The sequence below is a fragment of the Oncorhynchus kisutch genome, linkage group LG23 (assembly GCF_002021735.2).
Source record: "Oncorhynchus kisutch isolate 150728-3 linkage group LG23, Okis_V2, whole genome shotgun sequence".
Lineage (NCBI taxonomy): Eukaryota > Metazoa > Chordata > Actinopteri > Salmoniformes > Salmonidae > Oncorhynchus > Oncorhynchus kisutch.
Window position 1 is genome coordinate 28,563,473 of NC_034196.2, and position 20,394 is coordinate 28,583,866.

The 20,394-nt window shown below is 46.3% G+C and overlaps 1 protein-coding gene across 4 annotated transcripts; it reads right to left on the bottom strand.

Annotated features, from left to right (window-relative positions):
* Positions 1-5,008: 5,008 nt before the first annotated feature.
* LOC109868471 (arrestin domain-containing protein 3) lies at positions 5,009-11,141 on the bottom strand. Of its 4 annotated transcripts, XM_031802542.1 has the most exons (9): positions 10,619-11,130; positions 8,488-8,560; positions 7,772-7,853; positions 7,453-7,600; positions 7,261-7,363; positions 6,910-7,166; positions 6,560-6,704; positions 6,294-6,448; positions 5,009-6,206 (listed from the first exon to the last, which is right to left on the bottom strand). In XM_031802542.1, coding segments are annotated over exons 3-9 (882 nt in total). In that variant the 5' UTR covers positions 7,774-7,853; positions 8,488-8,560; positions 10,619-11,130; the 3' UTR covers positions 5,009-6,134. The 4 variants fall into 4 exon arrangements, with proteins under 4 accessions (XP_031658402.1, XP_020313647.1, XP_031658400.1 ...); XM_020458058.2 differs by lacking the exon at positions 8,488-8,560 and having other exon boundaries at positions 10,619-11,141; XM_031802540.1 differs by having other exon boundaries at positions 8,488-11,141.
* Positions 11,142-20,394: the final 9,253 nt, after the last annotated feature.

Here is a 20,394-nt window from a genome sequence, read left to right on the forward strand (position 1 = left end):
CTCTGCCGCACCGCTCCTATGACTGCGGGATTGACCTTCTTCCTAGCACCAGGGACACCAGGGACATCTGCACTCTTTGTCGGGACTACAGTCCAAGGCTATGGAGACCTACATTGGGGACTCCCTAGCTACAGGATTTATCCATCCCGCTGGCGCAGGTTGCTTCTTCGTGGAGAAAAAGGACAAGATCCTGCTCCCCTGCATTGACTATCGTATCGGGGACTCAATGACATTACTGTGAAGAACCGTTATCCTCTACCACTCATTCCCTCTGCCTTTGAGCTGCTCCAGGGGGCCACTGTTTTCTCCAAGCTGGATCTACGAAACGCCTACCACCTGGTGCGGATACGAGAGTGGGATGAGTGGAAGACCTCCTTCAACACAGCCAGAGGCCTCTGCAAATATCTGGTCATGCCCTTTGGGATTACCAACACCCCTGCCGTGTTCCAGGCTCTGGTGAATGATGTTCTCCAGGACACGCTGTACCGGTTCGTCTTCGTCTACATTGATGACATCCTCGTCTTCTCCCGCTCCCCCCAAGAACACATGCTCCACGTCCGACAGGTTCTCCAGTGCCTCCCTTTTTGGGCTACATCATCTCTGCTGGGAGTGTCCAGATGGATCCCGAGAAGGTGAGAGCGGTGGTAGATTGGCCTCAGCCTACGTCCAGGGTGCAGCTGCAACGCTTCCTGGGGTTTGCCAACTTTTATCGCCGCATTATCTGGGGTTACAGCACCCTGGCCTCCCCCCTGTCTGCACTCACCTCTACCAAGGTTCCGTTCAGGTGGTCATCTGCCGCTGACCGGGCGTTCTGGGACCTTAAACACTGCTTCACCACTGCTCCTATACTGGTTCATCCTGACCCTTCCCGTCAGTTTGTGGTGGAGGCCAATGCTTCGGATGTCGGTGTGGGAGCTGTCCTGTCCCAACGTTCTGCCCTGGACCTCAAACTTCGTTCCTGCGCCTTCTTCTCTCAACGCCACTGAGAGGAATTACGATGTGGGGAATCGGGCACTTCTCGCAGTGAAGATGGCTTTGGAGGAATGAAGGCACTGGCTGTAAGGGGATGAACATCCATTCATTGAGTTGACCAACTACAAAAACCTGGAGAATCTCCGAACTGCCAAGCGCCTCAACTCCAGGCAAGTGAGATGGCCCCCCGGTTCAACTTTTCCCACTCCTACCATCTGGGATCCAAGAACGTCAAGCCAGATGCCCTGTCTCGCCGCTATAACCCCACGGTTACCACCCTGGAGCCCGAAGACCATCCTTCCCATCTTGTTCCTGGTGACAGCATTCAGCTGGGGTATAGGGAAACAGGTCCGGGAGGCACAGCAGTCCCAGCCAAACCCTGGGGGATAACCGGATGTTTGTGCCTGTCGCTGTTCCCGCTCCGCAGTCCTGGAGTGAGCCCATTCCTCCTTGCCTTTCACCCGGGCTCTCGTCGAACCTGGCATTCGTGCGACAACGCTTTCGGTGGCCTACTATAGTTCCAGATGTTGCCACGTTTCTCGCCGCCTGCACAGTCTACGAACAGAACAAGACTCCTCCTCCTGTCCCTCACCGTCCCTGGTCCCATATATCCCTGGATTTCGTCATGGGTCTCCCCCCGCCTGAGGGCAACACTGCCATTCTGACTGTGGTCAAACGGTTTTTCAAAGCCGCCCACTTCATTTCCCTCCCCAAACTACCCTCAGCCAAGAAGACGGCCTAGCTTATGGTGCAGCACGTCGTCCGGATCCACAAACTCCCGGTGGTCATGGTCTCCGACCGGGGTCCGCAGTCCTCGTGCCGGTTCTGGAAGGAGTTCTACAGGCTCATTGGGTCGTCAGCCAGCGTGTACACCGGATTCCACCCCCAGTCCAACGGCCAGTCAGAGCGAACCAACCAGGACTTAGAGATGGCTCTTCGCTGCCTAGTCTCCACCAAACCTACCACCTGGAGTCAGCAACCAGTATGGGTTGAGTACGCTCGCAACACCCTTTCTTGCTCTGCCACGGGTCTCTCCCTTCGAGTGTTCCTTGGGATATCAGCCTCCCCTCATTGCCGACTTCCACCGCCGGCACCCCGGTCAACCAGGTATGCGCCCAGGTAGGACACCAGGTGGCGCCCCTGGGGAGGGGGGACTGTCACACCCTGATCTGTTTCACCTATCGTTGTGATTGTATCCCCTGTGTATTTATACCTGTGTTCTCTGTTTGTCTGTTGCCTGTTCGTCAAGTCAACCAGCGTTTTTGTGTCTCAGCTCCTGCTTTTCCCAAGCTCTTTTTTTCTCACCCTCCTGGTTTTGACCCTTGCCTGTACTGACTCTGAGCCCGCCTGCCTGACAACTCTGCCTGCACCTGACCCTGAGCCTGCCAACCTGTACCTTTGTCCCACCTTTGGATTATTGACCTCTGCCTACCCTGACCCTGAGCCTGCCTGCCATCTGGTACCGTTGCCCCACCTCTGGTTTACTGACCCCTGCCTGCCTTGACCTGTCCATTGCCTGCCCCTGTTGGATTATTAAACCATTGTGAATTCAATGTTGTCTGCATCTGGGTTTTACCTTCATACCTGATAAGGCTTTTAAAACCCAATATTGGTGCACAAATTTTACATAAAATGTCAAAGGGATGCAAAAGGCACTCATTTCGTGGAATGACCCTACATTCAAACCACTCACGCAATAACTCTCTCTCTTTATCTGAATGTATCTGAGTTCTTGTCTCTCTGTGAGATTCCATTTTCTATTATTGACCAAACAACTGTAAAAAATATTGTTGCCTTATCTGAGTCTGCAACAGGCTCTAACTTGGCATTAGACGCAGATCTAGGATCAGCTAACCTTGATGAAAATGACTATTGGGAATTGCAAAACTGCTCTTAGATCAGTGTCTAGACTTCCTATTCATTTATCAGGTTAGTTTTTTGGGGGATGATTTAGAAATGAATTGGGTGCATGCTTCTGTGGGATTGTTATATAATCTGCTGTCCAATGTGGCATGTTGTTATCTGATAACAATCAAATTCAATTATGTCTCTCTCTCCTATGCCCTCAGACAAGTACTGGCTGTGCCCAGAGTATTTTTTCACTGCCCTGGGTCACCACACACCCACACACAAACTCGCACACTCACAACCTGGGTCATAAGGTAACATGAGGGGCGGGTGGGGGGCATGTGTGCTACAGTGAGAGGCATATAGCCCCAAACATGTTCTCCCCTGAGAACATATTCCAGGACTTCAAATATCTGTGTTAGGACATACAAACACAAACACTTAAACCACACACACACAAACATGTACTAGGTTGACTTTCTGACTGCGTCTCTCCAGCCAGTCCAAACCGGTTTGTGTTTATCTATGGCACAGTAGCTGCTCCTGTAGAGCATCAGCCAAAACTGTACTCAAGTGGCCTTTCATCGTGTGTGTGTGTGTGTGTGTGTGTGTGTGTGTGTGTGTGTGTGTGTGTGTGTGTGTGTGTGTGTGTGTGTGTGTGTGTGTGTGTGTGTGTGTGTGTGTGTGTGTGTGTGTGTGTGTATTTCCTGACACATACTGTATATTGGTGTGTCTGTTCTGAACACACCACATCTGAAACACAAGTTTCAAGTTTCATTAGTTGTATTTACGGGATACCTATGGTGTACACAGTCCAACCAAATGCTTACTTTCAGGTTGATTCTCGACAATGCAACAATAAGAAACAATAAAATATAAAAATGTGAACATAAAGTAAATGGCTCAGTAGAATAAATAATATTATTTTGCATAAGTATAATACAGGAAGGCACAATTTATAGACCAATATTTACACATGTCTTGGGGAACGGGGGATTGGGGGGCAAGTGTTTACATTGTGCAGTGTTTAGCAATTATAATAAGAGTCTGGTAGTAGCAGTTGGGGTGTGTGTGTGTGTGTGTGTGTGTGTGTGTGTGTGACTGACATGAGAACAGACCCCAGGGGGGAAACACCGCCTTTTTCCTGTTGCAGAGATATCCGACTTCCTGACCCACTAATTCTCAAAATGTCCACAACTACTATACCATGGCTGCCCAACCCTCTTCCTGGAGATCTACTGTCCTGTAGGTTTTCAGTCCAACCCTAATTTAGCGTATCTGATTCAGCTAGTTAAGGACTTGTTGAGCAGCTAATAAGTAGAATCAGGTGTGTTAAATTATGGTTGGACTAAAAACTCAAAGGACGGTAGATCTCCAGGAAGAGCGTTGGGCAGCCTTGTACTACTCTGTAGAACAGGGCGTCAAACTCATTCCACACAGGATTTTTTTTTTCCTTTCAATGAAGACCTAGACAACCAGGTGAGGGGAGTTCCTTGCTAATTAGTGACCTTAATTCATCAATCAAGTACAAGGGTGAAGCGAAAACCCGCAGACACTGGAGTGAGCTTAAAACGTGCTAATGCGAATGAAAAATAAGAGTGCTCTCTCTCTCTCGCTGTGTCAGGGTGGTGACTAAGATATGACAAAGTTCTAGCAAAGAATGGGACAGGCCTTGCTCAGATAGACACGCTAGGGCCTTTCCCTATGTGTCTAGGGGTTGGAAACGGTTCACAAGCTCACGTTTCAAAGATCTTTGTCTCTCGATCTGCAGTGCCCATTACAGTATTAGCATAGAATACTACATCATGACATCTGAATCTGTCCACTGTCCAGACCACAGAGATGAACTGAGTCAGTAGTTCACATGAGCCTTAGCCAATATCTGGGGGGGGGGGGGACAGAGAGCGTGTTGGAGGATACAATGCTCTCTTGTCCTGTCTGGTTATCCAGCATTGGAATGGGAAAAGGGAGCTAGAGAGGGAGAGATGGAGGAGAGAAAGAGAGGAGAGGGGAGAAAATAGAATCTACAAGAGGCAGAAGGAACAGGCAGCTCTCTCCAAACCCTGCTGTAGTGTACAATGTGATAGCGGGCCCAGTAACTCCAAACCCTGCTATTCACCAATAAACCTGCTATTGAAAGAGGGACCCATAACCCTGCTTTTAATCCACTGAACGAATTCTTACACAGTTCACAGTTTCTACAAAACGGCTTCTTTATTTCAAACAAAGGAAGATCATGATAGCATTCAGATCAGTAATGGCTATAATGGCATCACTTACACAAACAGAAAAACGACAAATACAAAAATATATTGCACTTTGTTTGGAGGTGAAGATCAACTTTGAAGGACAATTGACCTGTAAACATTTCAAATGTATTTGTATCTTATTTTATTTTACATCTGGCTGTTTCTTTGCCTCTTATGTAAATACAGAGCTTCTTTCTGTGTCATATGTCCACATACTACAATCAAACAAGTGCTTAGTAGGGTACTGTATCTATGGAGGGTTTAGTGAGGAAAGACACCTGAAAGACAGAGAGAGTGAGTGAGTGCTTCACAGATACACCAGTGTCTGAACACACACACTAGTCATTTCACCATGTACCACATTCCCCATTCAGGAAACACAAGACACAACAACACCTCTAAAAACATTTCCTTTCATTTGTTTCTTAGTTACTTTGTTCTAAAAGAGTCTGTGATCGGTGTTGTTTCTAGTTAAGTAGTAATGGTGGTGAGAAGACAACGGACATGTTCCAGCATATATGACAGTTGAGGAAGAAAAGCTATGGAAGATAAGTAGAAAAACAGTGAGAGGCATGTGCAAAATTCACTCTGAGGCTGGAGGAGATCCTGACCACTGTATCCAACAGTCCAACAGTGGATTATCTATTTTCTTCTTCTCCTCTCCTTTCTAGTCTTAGATGTGCCACGTAATGGTCATATGTACCAGAAGATTGGTCTAAGGACTATCTATTCTTTCTGACCAGCAGAGAACCGTGATTCTGGTCAGACTGAGGCGTCTCCTGGCCTCTCCACAGAGTGTCTATCAGAGCTGACATCCCTGCATCTGTTGATCCATGTACCCGAGAAAACTAAGGATGAGACGCAATGTTGGCTCCAGTAGGGGTTTATAGCGGCGGCCATGTTGGATCCATCTGTAGGTGACTGACTCCAGTAGGACGTTATAGCGGCGGCCATGTTGGATCCATCTGTAGGTAACTGGCTCCAGTAGGGGGCTATAGCGGCGGCCATGTTGGATCCATCTGTAGGTGTAGATGCCTGTCTGCTCTGAGCAGGTCAGTGTTGTGCTCAGCGAGAGGGGCAGAGGTCGGGTCTCCTGACCACCTGACCTCCACAGCCCGGCTCTGGGTTAGGGTCAACCTGAGGAACACAGGGGGAAGAGTAGGCTAGTTAGACCTACAATAATGTGTGTGTGTACACGTGGATGTGTGGTGTGTGTGTGTGTACCTCGGAGTAGAGCGGCGGGGGCTGGTATCTGAACTCTGTGATGTAAGCGCGCAGTGTTCCCTGGTCCTCTTCGTTGACCTCTGACCCCTCACAGCGCTCCAGACAGCCCCATCTCTGCTCCTCTGTCACCACCAAGTCACTGTAGCTGGGGGGAGCTGTGAATACACACACAGCATAGGATTAACTTGGGAGAACACAAACAGTACACAGTACACACACAGTACACAAACACACAGTACACGCTCACACACAGGTGTATGTCGTACCCTCAGGTCTCTCTGGCCAGCTGATGCTACTACAGTAGCTGCTGATGCTGCTTGTTCGATTGGTGAATGCATGGAGGGGGATGGTCCCGATCACCAACGGCAAAGATAGAGACAGGTTCAACCCCCCAGGGATGTCAACATACACCTGAGAGAGACAGAGGTAGATATTGTCTTATTGACAGCCCAAATGATGATATACCAGAAAGATAACCTTTACAGTATATGACTGAATATCCTGCTAAACCGGTTCGATTTTGCGAGGCGATTTGACTGACAACACTTATTTACCATTCTACAATATTAATACATGTATTACCATATAAACTATACACCATATTATAATTCCTCACCACCAGTGAGTACTCCACTCTGATGAGTGGACAGTCCAGGATGGATGGAGACACTGGGGGTATGTGGAGGAGTTTTCCATCCCAGCTCTGGCTCTTCCCCTGGGGTAGGGTGTCCCCACGCAGGGCTGCCATCTGCTGCTGGAGCTGCCTGGCCTTGCCCTTGGCGAAGTAAGTCTGGGTCTGGCTCAGCGCTGCCTTGGGCACCACCACCCTGGACGAACAGTTCTCCACCTCTGCAGAGATCTGGATGGACTCACCTAGAAGAGGAGGAGAGGAAAGAGGAGAGGATGAGGCTGTGAGGTGGGGGTGGTATGGGAGGGGGGAATGGGACAGTGTGTGTGTGTTACTCACCTGGCGTGTATCCCTTCCTCTCTATCTTGGCACTGAGTGAGATGGGTCCCGAGGCACAGAACCAACAACATAAGGTCTTGTCCTTAGTGCCAGCTTGAGGGGCCTATACACAGACATTTCACAAAAACTGTGAGCATGTGTGTATGTGAGGTGTGTGTGTGTGTGTGTGTGTGTACACCCCACAATCCTCACCAGCAGCAGTGGTGTGTTGATATCGATGTGTTCAAACACAGTGAACTCTTTCTTGACTTTGAAAGGCAGCAGCCATGGTCTGTAGAGCTCTGCTCTCACCCAGTATCTCACACTGCCATGCTTCCCTTCAAACGATGTGGCCAGGGGCCTGAGAGAGGGGGAGTGGAGGGAAGAGAAGAGAGGGGGAGAGGAGAAGAGAGGGGGAGAGGTGTATAGGATTATACTTTTTACATTTCTATCTTTAGATAAGATTCCATATTTGGGGTTCAGATTTTATGTTATAGCTGTGTGTGTGTGTGTGTGTGTGTGTGTTACATACATCTGTGGTAGCAGGAAGCTAAAGGCGAATTCGTGTAATCCTGTGTTGAGAACAGTGAGGGTCTCCTCTGTACTGTCCTCATCTGAAATACAGGAAAACAAGATTCCAAATACCATACCTGACACACACTAATCTACACACAGACACACACACACCCTTTAATTTCATTGTTTCATGTTGTGCTTTCAAGTGCCTCATTCCAAGTCAACATCAAGATAATAAACCCAGTAGTAAATGCTGGACGACACATAAGTGCACATTAAAAAATGTTTTTTATAACACACCACACAAATTCACACAAATGCTTTATGACACGTAAAACCCAGTCATCGTATTTAATTTGAATATTACCCATTGTGTCAGGTCATAAACGCATCAAATACAACATTTCTTGTAATTTCCTCCATGAACACTTCAGATACTACAGAGCACAGCAGAGACCTGAAGACACACCCAGGCTGAGCGAACATGCATCCCCTTTCACTTCCTTTATCTACATGTTATTGTGTACGTTGATGTGTGAATCTCTGATCATCTATTTTCTGCCACCTCAGCAGTCTTGCATTTTCTCGTTTGCAGCTGAGAACATTGTGGAACATTGTGTGTGTGTGTGTGTGTTTTTAAATCACACCGGCAGCGCGAGGAGAGCAGGAGCAGACTGGTATGAACCAGAATGAGCAGCGGATTTTCAGCCTGATACTCCAATGCATACATACTTAGCTTGCCATTTGAGGAAAGCTAACCTGGTCCCGCCCCTCCACCAAGCCCCTTTATGAATGGCCATGTGTTCTGTAATATGGGAGAATTGAGAGAAAGAGAGAGAGAGACATGAACAGAGAGATAGGGAGGGTAGAAGAGAGAGAAAGAGAGGGAGATAGAAAGATTTAGGTATTGAGTGATACTCAGAGACCGAGAGGGAGGGAGTCCGACAGACAGACACAGACAGACACTACAGTCTAGATCTGTCTGTCTATTTGAGAGAAATAAAGAGGGACTCGAGAGTAGGTACATTCATGCATCTTTATTAAAAACCAACAACATATTTTATTTGACAAATTCTTCAATCAATCAACACACAAATACAATTAAGGTTATTACAGTGCAACAAAATAAGGAAAACATAAAATACTTACAGATCATGAACTAATAAACACTATGCTTGAGCAACAGTGGAGATCAAATCAGTGTAGGCTCTGGTCCTGGAGAGCTACAGGGTGTACCGGCTTTTGTTCCAGCCCAGCACTAACACACCTGGGTCACATACTCATGTTCCACTATTTAGAACACTGTTGGTTCAATCAGGTGATTTAGTGCTGGAAATAAAAATCCTGCACCCCATGTAGCTTTCCTGAGGTAAACAGATGATCAGCACATACATGACATCATTTTCCAGCCAGCTACATAAGGAACCCTACCCTACTGATTAACACTGTTTTCACAAAGGCTATTCTGAACTATTGGGCACCGGTAGGTTATCTGAACTATTGGGCACCGGTAGGTTATCTGAACTAAAGGGCACCGGTAGGTTAAGTTGCCACCGGTAGGTTACGTTGCTGAAAAGGCAAACAGTCTTCTGCTGAAGGTCTTGGTGTTGTCATATTGTGATGGATAAATGTTCGAGAAAATATGACTTCAGCTCTCACATTACCCTGGCAACAAGAGCCTGATTCGCCCATGCAAAAGTGCATTTACTGTAATATGAGATAGGACTTGTTTGTATTGCTGTGTTGCGTCAAGAGTCTATTTTTATTGCGTTGTATACTAACTATGGGGTTGTTTTTCTTTTAAATTGAAAAATTAAAAGTGTATCTCTTGGTGTTGTCAAGCCCTGTAAAGATGCTAAATAAATCCTAAATGTTTCACTTTACATGTCCCATTAGACCAGCTATTATGAAAATTGTTATCAGCTGAAACTGAACCTCAGTAGCCTAGTAAGGTAATGGGCACTACTGTAAACGCCCTCTTTGGTCAATGCAATGATACATTTCTTAATAGTACCTGTTGATGTAAGAGATCAGTTACTTTATGAAAGGTGTGTGGCATAGGCCTGCCTACGTGTTAGGCTAGTTGTGCATTACATTAACGGAACTGTTACAGCAGCAAATTGAAGACAAAATTGCATGCTTAAGAATTTTTACTTCCCCAGATGGAATGATGTCATCCTAGACACGTATGGCAGTTTAGACCAATCAGAGGCGAAAGGGGTGTCCCCCCACGCGCCCCCTTCCCTCAGCCAGTTTGTGATCAGGTTTGAACCGCTTCTAACAAAGGGAGTAAACTTCAGGTTCTCATCAGCGAAACAACGTTATTGATAAAATTATCAAACAAAAGCAGTAATAAACCTAAAAAATATATTCTAATTTTAACCGCTTTTAGTTAGATTAGCCCTCGCTCGTGTCAAATTTTGACAACATTGAGGTTCCTTAACTCGCTAAATAAAACGCAAACTTTACAAACTTCAATTCGAATAAAACACATGTGTCATAAGACATCAATTGAGCAAATATTTGTCGGATCTGGCGTATTAAACAGCCTAAATTGGATGCAGAAAACCTATCCTTTGTCGCATCAGGACCACTATCCCACCTGACTAAGAACTGTAATTTGTTCCAAAGAATGTGTGATGTGTGTGTTACGCAGTTTATGTCAAATTTAACCCATCGTCAGTCATGTAACCTACAAATGGCGTAGGCTATAATTACCAGCAATGACAGAGCTCCATAACATAGCTGGAATCTGAAAATTCAGAACAACCGGAACTAGGCCTTTCCATATACACCCAATTTCAAGTTTGCCAGCACATCTCTGTGAGAATGAGTGCGTAATTATGATGTGGTTGTCCCTTACCTCTCTCCTCTCCTATTAACGTGTCGCTATGGTTTAAGTATTCCACCTCCTCGGTGTAATTCTGAGTGTAGGCAGTGTTGGCTCCGGCGTTCCGGGACTCGGTCCACCGCACCTTGGCTACGCCTCTGGCGGTTATGTTCAACGTTTTGACGCGAACCTCGCCGATGACTTCGATTATCACCCTCCCCGAGACCGAATCCCCGCCGGAGTAAACGGGGACGTTGTTGTCGTTCAGATAGTCGAAGTAGACCGCTAAAGTTTTCACCTTGCCCAGCACCATGGTGTTAGAGAAATAGCGTCTATGAAAACTGAGAAATCATAAGGAACCCTCCGCCCACGGCCCCTCGCTTTTTGCTCAGGATAGAGGATGCGCCCTGCGGGCTGGGTTAGTGGTCCTCTCGCTGACGGTTCATATGGGTGTCAGAGGTTCAGGGTTACAGCAGCGGCTAAAAGCTGTCATCCTCCCAGTGCGTTCATTTCTATGGTCTCCTCCTCCACTTTCTAGTATGAACAGCTGCTTCGTGTCTCAGCGCTCTTAAAGGAGCCTCGCCATAATAAACTTATTGGGATGTGCGTACAATTGCGCATTAGTTCATCCTTCCTCATGTTGCTGAGTTGAGTTCATATAGATAGGCTACAGATCTCGGATCAGCTTCTCAAATCCCAAATGCAAACCCGAAAAACATAACTGACCTTCGATCAGTGTTGGGGCAATTTAATTATTTTTGGAGAGGATAGGCCTACAGTTTCCACAACTGTTGCAATTTCATTATAATGTCCCATTCTTAAAGAGTTACTGCATTATGGACCTTCAACCCTTCCTTTGCTGTGTTCCCACCCTTATGGTCGCTCTTCCACATTCACTTTTGACATTTGGTCCAAATTTGGTTCTGATGAAAGTCCTACTGGCCATATGAACCTTCTTACAGAAAATGACGATACTATAGTCCCTTACCGCCATCTACTTGTGAAAAGAAGAACAGGCTAGTAAGAGCATTTCATGATAGACAAAAATATAAAGGCAACATGCAAACATTTAAAACGTTTTTCTGAGTTATAATCAATTGGGGTGATAGGTAGCCTAGTATTTAGAGCATTGTGCCAGTAACCGAAAGGTTGATAGATCAAATCCCTGAGCTGACAAGATACAAATCTGTCATTCTGCCCCTGAACAAGGACGTTAACCCACTGATCCTAGGCCATCATTGTAAATAAGAATTTGTTCTTAACTGACTTGCCTAGTTAATTTAGGCCATAATTTATGGATTTTCCATGACTGGGTAGGGGCGCAGCCATGGGAGGGCATAGGCCCATTCACTTGGGAGCCAGACCCTGTCACGTTCTGACCTTAGTTCCTTTGTTTTGTCTTTGTTTTAGTATGGTCAGGGCGTGAGTTGGGGTGGGCAGTCTATGTTTGTTTTTCTATGGTGTTTTTGAGTTTGGCCTGGTATGGTTTTCAATCAGAGGCAGGTGTCGTTAGTTTTCTCTGATTGAGAATCATACTTAGGTAGCCTTTTTCCACCTATATTTGGTGGGTGTTCGTTTTCTGTTTTCTGTTGTGTGTCTGCACCAGCCAGAACTGTTTTCGGTCGTTTCTCTTTGTTATTTTGTTATTTCTGTGTTCATTTAATAAATATGGACACATACCACGCTGCACCTTGGTCCTCACCTTCTTCCACCGACGACGACCGTTACAGAATCACCAAAGGACCAAGCAGCGTGGTAACAGGCAGCAGCAGCAGCAGCGATCGCAGGACTCCTGGACATGGGAGGAGATTCTGGACGGCAAGGGACCCTGGGCACAGGCTGGAGAAGGCTGAGCTGGAGGCAGCGAAAGCCGAGAGGCGGTGGTATGAGGAGGCAGCACGGCAGCGCGGTTGGAAGCCCGAGAGGCAGCCCCACAAATGTATTCGGGGGGAGGCACACAGGGAGTGTGGTTAAGTCAGGTAGGACACCTGAGCCCACTCCCCGTGCTTACCGTGGAGAGAGAGGGGCCGGGCAGGCACCGTGTTATGCCGTGAGGCGCACGGTGTCCCCAGTGCACGTGCATAGCCCGGTGCGGTACATTGCAGCACCTCGTATCGGCCGGGCTAGAGTGGGCATCGAGCCAGGTGCCATGAAGCCGGCTCAGTGCATATGGTCTCCAGTGCGTCTCCTCAGGCCGGGGTACATGGCACCAGCCCTATGCATGGTGTCCCCGGTTCACCAGCACAGCCCAGTGCGGGCTATTCCACCTCGCCGCACTGGCCTGGCTACAGGGAGCATTCAGCCAGGTAGGGTTGGGCAGGCTCGGTGCTCGAGACCTCCAGTGCGCCTTCACGGTCCGGTCTATCCGGTACCACCTCCACGCAAAAGCCTTCCGGTGGCAGCCCCCCACATCAGGCTGTCTCTCCGTCTCCTTCCTACAGGTGCTCCCGCCTGTCCAGTGCTGCCAGAGTCTTCCTCGTGCCCAGCGCTGCCAAAGTCTCCCGTCTGTCCTGAGCTGCCGGAGTCTCCCGCCTGTCCTGAGCTGCCGGAGTCTCCCGCCTGTCCTGAGCTGCCGGAGTCTCCCGCCTGTCCTGAGCTGCCGGAGTCTCCCGCCTGTCCTGAGCTGCCGGAGTCTCCCGCCTGTCCTGAGCTGCCGGAGTCTCCCGCCTGTCCTGAGCTGCCGGAGTCTCCCGCCTGTCCTGAGCTGCCGGAGTCTCCCGCCTGTCCTGAGCTGCCGGAGTCTCCCGCCTGTCCTGAGCTGCCGGAGTCTCCCGCCTGTCCTGAGCTGCCGGAGTCTCCCGCCTGTCCTGAGCTGCCGGAGTCTCCCGCCTGTCCTGAGCTGCCGGAGTCTCCCATCTGTCCTGAGCTGCCGGAGTCTCCCGGAGCCTCCGGTCGGTCAGCCAGGGGCTGCCGGAGCCGTCAGTCAGCCAGGAGCTGCCGGAGTCTCCCGTCCGTCCGGTGCTGCCGGAATCTCCCGTCCATTCGGGACCCGGTGTTAGGGTCCCCAGTCCGAGGTCGGCGGCGAGGTTCACCGTTTTTAATAGGCCACGGAGGCGGATAAAGAGGCAGAGAAAAACTATGGTGAAGTGGGGTCCACGTCCCGCGCCAGAGCCACCACCTCACACAGACTCCCACCCAGACCCTCCCCTATAGGTTCACGTTTTGCGGCCAGAGTCTGCACCTTTGGGGGGGGGGGGGGGTGGTACTGTCACGTTCTGACCTTAGTTCCTTTGTTTTGTCTTTATTTTAGTATGGTTAGGGCGTGAGTTGTGGTGGGCAGTCTATGTTTGTTTTTCTACAGTGTTTTTGAGTTTGGCCTGGTATGGTTCTCAATCAGAGGCATTTTTCCACCTGTGTTTGGTGGGTGTTTGTTTTCTGTTTTGAGTCTGCACCAGCCAGAACTGTTTTCGGTCATTTCGCTTGGTTATTTTCTTATTTCCCTGTTCATTTAATAAAAATTGACATATACCACGCTGCACCTTGGTCCTCACCTTCTTCCACCGACGACAACCGTTACAGGCTCAGCCAATCAGAATGAGTTTTTCCACACAAAAGGCCTTTATTACAGACAGAAATAGTCCTTTTCACCTTTACACATTTTTTTAAAGTACATAATGTTACAAATTTGATTAATTAATTCAATTTGCTTTTGCAAATTCATTCACGTCCAACTCCCACATTACTGGTACAGTACTGATGGTTCATTAACGTCTATATAGATTAAAATCGTCTTTGCAGCTTCCAACGTATTCCAAAACCAAACTTTGGAAAATGTGGAAAAACATTTTTCCTTTCAAATGTTCTAATAATATGCATGCTCTCAGAGGGGGTAGTCCCCAATTGCCTGCTAATTAGTGAACCTCCACCCATAAATGGATTGATCTCTGACCTCGGCAGCGATACCAACCCTAATTATGCCATTAAACAGCAGAAGTTGTGAACAACGCTTTCCAAAATCTACCATCGAGCACAGGCCATGTAAAGGTTCTCTCCAGTCTAGCCCTGATGTCTTGCCATCCGAGATTGGAATCGGTCCAATATCGCAGTGCACAGCTGAAGCACAAGAAGGTAACGGTAGACATAAAGGAACCGGGAAACTGATGACAAATGCAGAAAAGGGAAAAATTCTGCTAGCCATGGAACTGCGTTTGAAAACTGAACAATTTAATGTAAAAATGCTAAAACTTATGACGATGAACGAGGACAAACTCTTCGACAAACTCTTCGACAAAACCATATTCTACAGGGACAAAATCGTATTCTACAGGAACAACTCCATTCAGCCAAAGCTAAATATGATGATGTCCAAGCCAAACATGATAAATCTGACGAGTTATGTACAAACAGGAAAACTTGATAACATGCAGGCAGTTTTGTTGAACGTTACTCAAATGAACACTGTTCTACTACAAATGTTGCAGACCAAAGACCATCAGTTAATGAACACAATGACTAAGTTAGATAACAGGTCAGTAGAACTCTTTGAAGTCGCTGACCAAATGAATGATGAGAGAACTCAGGTGATGAAAAGTGGACTCTACAATACAGCAGAATAACACCCTTAGCTACAATCTGGTGGAATTCCAGAATGGTCACGCGCTACAGCGTGACTACCCAACCAAGCAACCTGAGTCCAGCACTCAAAGGAGTGAAGACGATAGGTTTCAGACTTTGCCTCCCGCAAGTGTCCCTCAGTCTTCTCCTCTTGGCCATTCGGTACTGAGTAATATGGCACTTCTCCTCTTGGCCCTTCGACCCCAATTTCCCCACAGGATGAAGCCAACCCTCTCCGCCCGCTTGGCGGAACGCCTTGACAAACTTGTCAAGAATTTCCCCACCTTTGACCACGTTCCAGGTCAGCCAAACGATACTGAGACGTTCCTAGATGACATAGAGGAATGCTACTCGAACCTTATGTGTTCTGACAGGGTTTACCTGTTGAAGCAATAGTCAAATAGACACGTGACGAGATTAATTCGTCTACAACAGCAACACGTGTTAAATGACTGCGCTAAACTCGCCACAGCTTTGAAATTAGAATTCAGTGGTTCTGTGGCTTGCAAACACAATAGCTCACTGGCTGACACTGTCAAACAAGCTCGAAACGAACACCCACAAGCTTACTATCATAGGTTCTTTCAGCTTACTTTGGCCCACTCACTGAAACAGGAATGGAAGGGCTGTTACCATTCAAACAAATGTTTCTGTCAAATATGTATCCCACCTTCATTACCTACTTGGGCCCTGCAGACCACGTTGGCTTGCCTATCTTACAACTCAAAGAGCTTGCAAGGCATCAAAAGCTCGCAACGCTAAGAGCCCTGACCACTCAGTTTTGAAGTTAGACCAGGAGCACTCACTCCAGTTTGAGGGTGAATTATCAGATATTGGAGCGTTGACAGTTGACGCACAACAACAGTTTCTACCATGAAACCACGAATCCATTAACCTCCACGGTCAAAATAACTGTAAAGTACGTCGCCATTGAAACTACTACCGCTACAATCGACCTGTTCACTACGTTCCTGCACCCAACCCACAAAAAGTGTCAGATCACAAGGGTAACAAAGGGTTAAAGGACAATCAAAACGTAGACCAGTGTTCTCGAGAAGTTCCATTACGTGAAGCTAGAAAATTTGAGAAAAAGGTAAAAGATAAGTCACAAGGACTAGACGGGGAATTGCCGGACACCAGGTCCGCAGGAATTAACACCCTTAGCAAGGACGTTAAAATTCGAATTTCTTCTGCTCTCACCCAAGACCCTATCCCGGGCCCGCTTGATCAAGAAATATGGCCACAGGATTTGTCTATAGACTCTGATACAAAGTTTGCGAAGAAAAATGTCAAAAGCTTCGTTAAAGCCAAACCTAAAAAGTCAATCGGCGTTCACCTTTAACAAAAATTGCACATCATGTTATTGCGAACGACCACTCCACTTTATGGGGAATATGTCCACTAAACGTTTGATGATCTCAAAAGGGCTTTGAAGCCAACTAAACGTTGGTTAAAAGTGGAACGATGAGACACTACATTTCAAGGTTTCACTCAGACTACCTCATCCCCTCACATTGAGAGTCATGCTGAAACTACACTTCCAGGACGTATCACTCATTCACCCTGTGTATGTTACCAGCCTCGAATCTGAACCCCTGCTACTCGGAGCAGACTTGATGGATCGGTTACTCCCACTGATAGATTGGAAAACCAACCATTTATGGTCACAGGTCACAGTGCCTTCTCCACTGACCACACTGTCTTCCCCTAACGCTACCTGCAACGCAGTTATCCACGAGGGGTTTCTGTCGAAAGCACCCCTTGGGAAAAAGCCGCTTCAAAACCTCTTGGTGCAGAATCCGATTCAAGGAGATACTATGATATCTCGACACATTCCATCAGCAAACCTGATGGACCATTCTGTTCATTATTGCAAGACAGTTGTCTCTGCGGATGAAAAAATGTCCTTTTCCTTGCAGTCGTACAATACTGTAGTTGAGATGAACCTCTCTTGCCCTTCGGACACTTCCGCAAGCACTGCGGCCGTCTCAGCAAGAAAAGCATAGATGTGCAGTGTACTCTGCTTCCGATGATACATCTTCCACTTTGTGAGGGACTGTCACCCCTTACAACGACACTAATGGCGTCAGTCCAGCAACTGACCCGATGACTCCCACTGGTGAGACACTTTGCGATATCACAGACAGATATCCACGTCTCAGTTCGCAGGTACTGAAGAGGTTGCCACAATCGGACGTGGTGGTGACTGTGGCTTTGACAGCCATAGAGCGTTTTGAAGCACAAACACCAGGAGATTTGGTTGAAAGGTTACAGCCATTCTCATAACAACGCGGCCGCTGACATAGGGTCCAACCTTTTAGTTTGTGCCTCGGATACCAACACCACCCACTGGTGGGGGGGTCCCGAGACACAAAAGGGGGGAATAGTAGCCCAGACCCATGGTGAGCCTCATCGAGGCCGGTGGGGGAGGGGGTTTGAAACTACGCGCAACACCAAACGAGGTCGCCAGAGAATAAAACAAGTCTAGTTGTAACCTCCCCTACGAGAACAGTGACGAGCAGGCAGGCCCCTAAAAGGGGGTTATCTTAGAACATATCTAAGATATTACTGAGGTGTACCACACTGGTTGTAAAATAAGTCCAGTGGACTTCCACCTCAAACAAATGTCAAAAATAGTCATGCCTTGCCATGTGTAGGTTCAACTACAATACAACTAGTAAAATGCTCTAATCATGTGTTACGGTAGGATAATATTTCTGAATAAATTACTAGGATAACTGGTAGCCTTGAGTACCAGTACCAATGCCAGCCACAGTCAGTCCAGCAACAATCAGTAAGATGATTAAAGACCTCACAAGTCAAATTGCTAATGATAATAGCGACAGAGGAGTTAGTAGTAGGGATTCTCCAGAACACTCTTCTGATGGTGAACGCACATGCCACTAATAAATAGAACCCTCCATTCAGGAGGAAAGATATTAGAAGTCATGAACCATGGTCACACAGCATACGACTGGTCCAGTGCTTCTAGAGTACTTCCGTCGTGAGGTTATCTCCTCTGTGGACAACATATGAAGTAGACTTCTTCATACATATCACCACTACAATAGTGGAAGACACAGTGACTTGTAGTAAAACCACTACAGACTCCCTTGATACCAATTCTGACTGACCCCCAGGCATTGAACTGAAAATTGCCTGACTATGTCAGACTCATTCTGAACAAGTTGTAGTCTACCAGAATACTTGGTTTTCTTCCCTTGACATGTGCGCTTGTGTAAGCATAAACACACATGTACAGTACAACGGAACATCCAATCAGGATTTATGCTAGGATCACTTAATAAGGGTCCGAGCAAAACGCTAGCCTGGGTGAAATTGAAAACGTACCTTTAAAATTAGAAAATCGTCTTCCCTGTAAAGTTTAACTAAGTCAGTAGCCACGCCCAAGTGAATAGACATTGGTTGGAAATGATGAACCAACCCCTTTTCTACATTTCTATAAAAGCCCCCGTGACCAAAAGTCTCTGTTGAAAAGGGCTAATTTCAACTACGCAGGCCAGGACACGTGAGAGCTTGCTACAGGTATGAACTCTGAACTATTGATGACCTAAATAGGTGCATACTAAACTAGCATATAACAGACTGCAGCTGAACATATGCGCAAATCTAGTATGAGTTACACTGACCGACGAGGACAACTCTCCGGAGTGAGATGAACCTCTCAGACCACGTGAACCTCTCACACGACGACCCGGGTGATTCCACAAAGAACATGGCGACATAGACTGGGCAAACCAGAGTCTCACATCACCAACTCAACTATCGAAGCCAGTGTCACGTAAATACAATGCATTACTTTTCCGAATGAATGATCGTTAGTGGCATATGTATAGCTTCCCAGGTCCGATAGAGACCCATGTTCCTTAGCCTTCCTTCCAAACCCCCCTTCTCTTCTCTCTGAATTGACCTTGTTATGACTACACTGTTTTGTCTTGTTTATAGTCCACTAGGGATGGTGTTTTACTGTATAATGTGATTATGTATTGTATATTCTGTAATTGTTAATTAGTTAGTAAGTAAATAATTGAGCCAATTGGTGTATGGATAATTTATAGTAAAGGCTGGGTTCGTGCAGATAGCCAAGAATTTTACGACATTTGGAATGAGACTGACGTGAGGTAAAGAATAATTCATTAATAGAAGACTAATTGAACAGATATTAAAATATCTGATGAGTTTTATTCAGAAAATTATAACTTTGTAATCTGAACATTTTCTGTGGTGCCCCAACTTCCTAGTTATTTAAATGTACATGATTAGTTTAATCACGTAATAATAATTACAGAGAATTGATTTGATAAAATAACAGTCTTCACATTGAATGACAATCCAGAAACACGACACCACACACCCACATGTATTCCCACACATACATACACACACACATAGCCTATTGTAAGGGATGCATGGTTTTCTGTATAAAATAATACATTTTATATAATATAATATGCATTTCTCTAAGTTTCACCATCATTGTAAAGCCCTACTTATTTTGTGGCTTTGGCAAAGTCATTTCTGAAAATGATTATTTATTTCATTAGAGATTCATTTACATCAACCCTTTAGATCAATCCTGTTACGTGAACTGAGCCCTCATTTTAATATGGTGAAACTATTCCTTTTTAAATACTTTTTTCAGAAGAAGCATTGAATATCTACACTCTAACAAAAAAAGGGTTCCAAAATGGTTCTCCGGCTGTCCCCATAGGAGAACCCTTTTTCGTTCCAGGCAGAACCCTTTTTTAGTTTCAGGTAGAACCCTTTTGGGTACACAATACCCCATAATGACAAGGTGAAAACATGTTTTCTGACATTTTTACAAATTCAATGAAAATGAAATATCTAATTTACATAATTATTCACACTCCTGACTCAATATATGTTAGAATCATGTTTGGCAGTGATTACAGCTGTGAGTCTTTCTGGGTAAGTTTTTAAGGTGCCCTTCTTTGCGATGCATTGGAAAACCTCCCTGATCTTTGTGGTTGAATCTGTGTTTGAAATTCACAGCTTGACTGAGAGAAATTACGAATAATTGGGTAACACTTGACACCCAATGGTCCTAACCATGACATAATATGTCATAACAGCTGACAAAACGTGTCATAACCTGTTATAACCCACAAAACCTATCACACAAGGCAAAACATTCCATTACACCATAGCCTACGTGTCAACAGTACACTTATGTTATTCATATATTTTTTAAATATACCATATTAAATTATCAT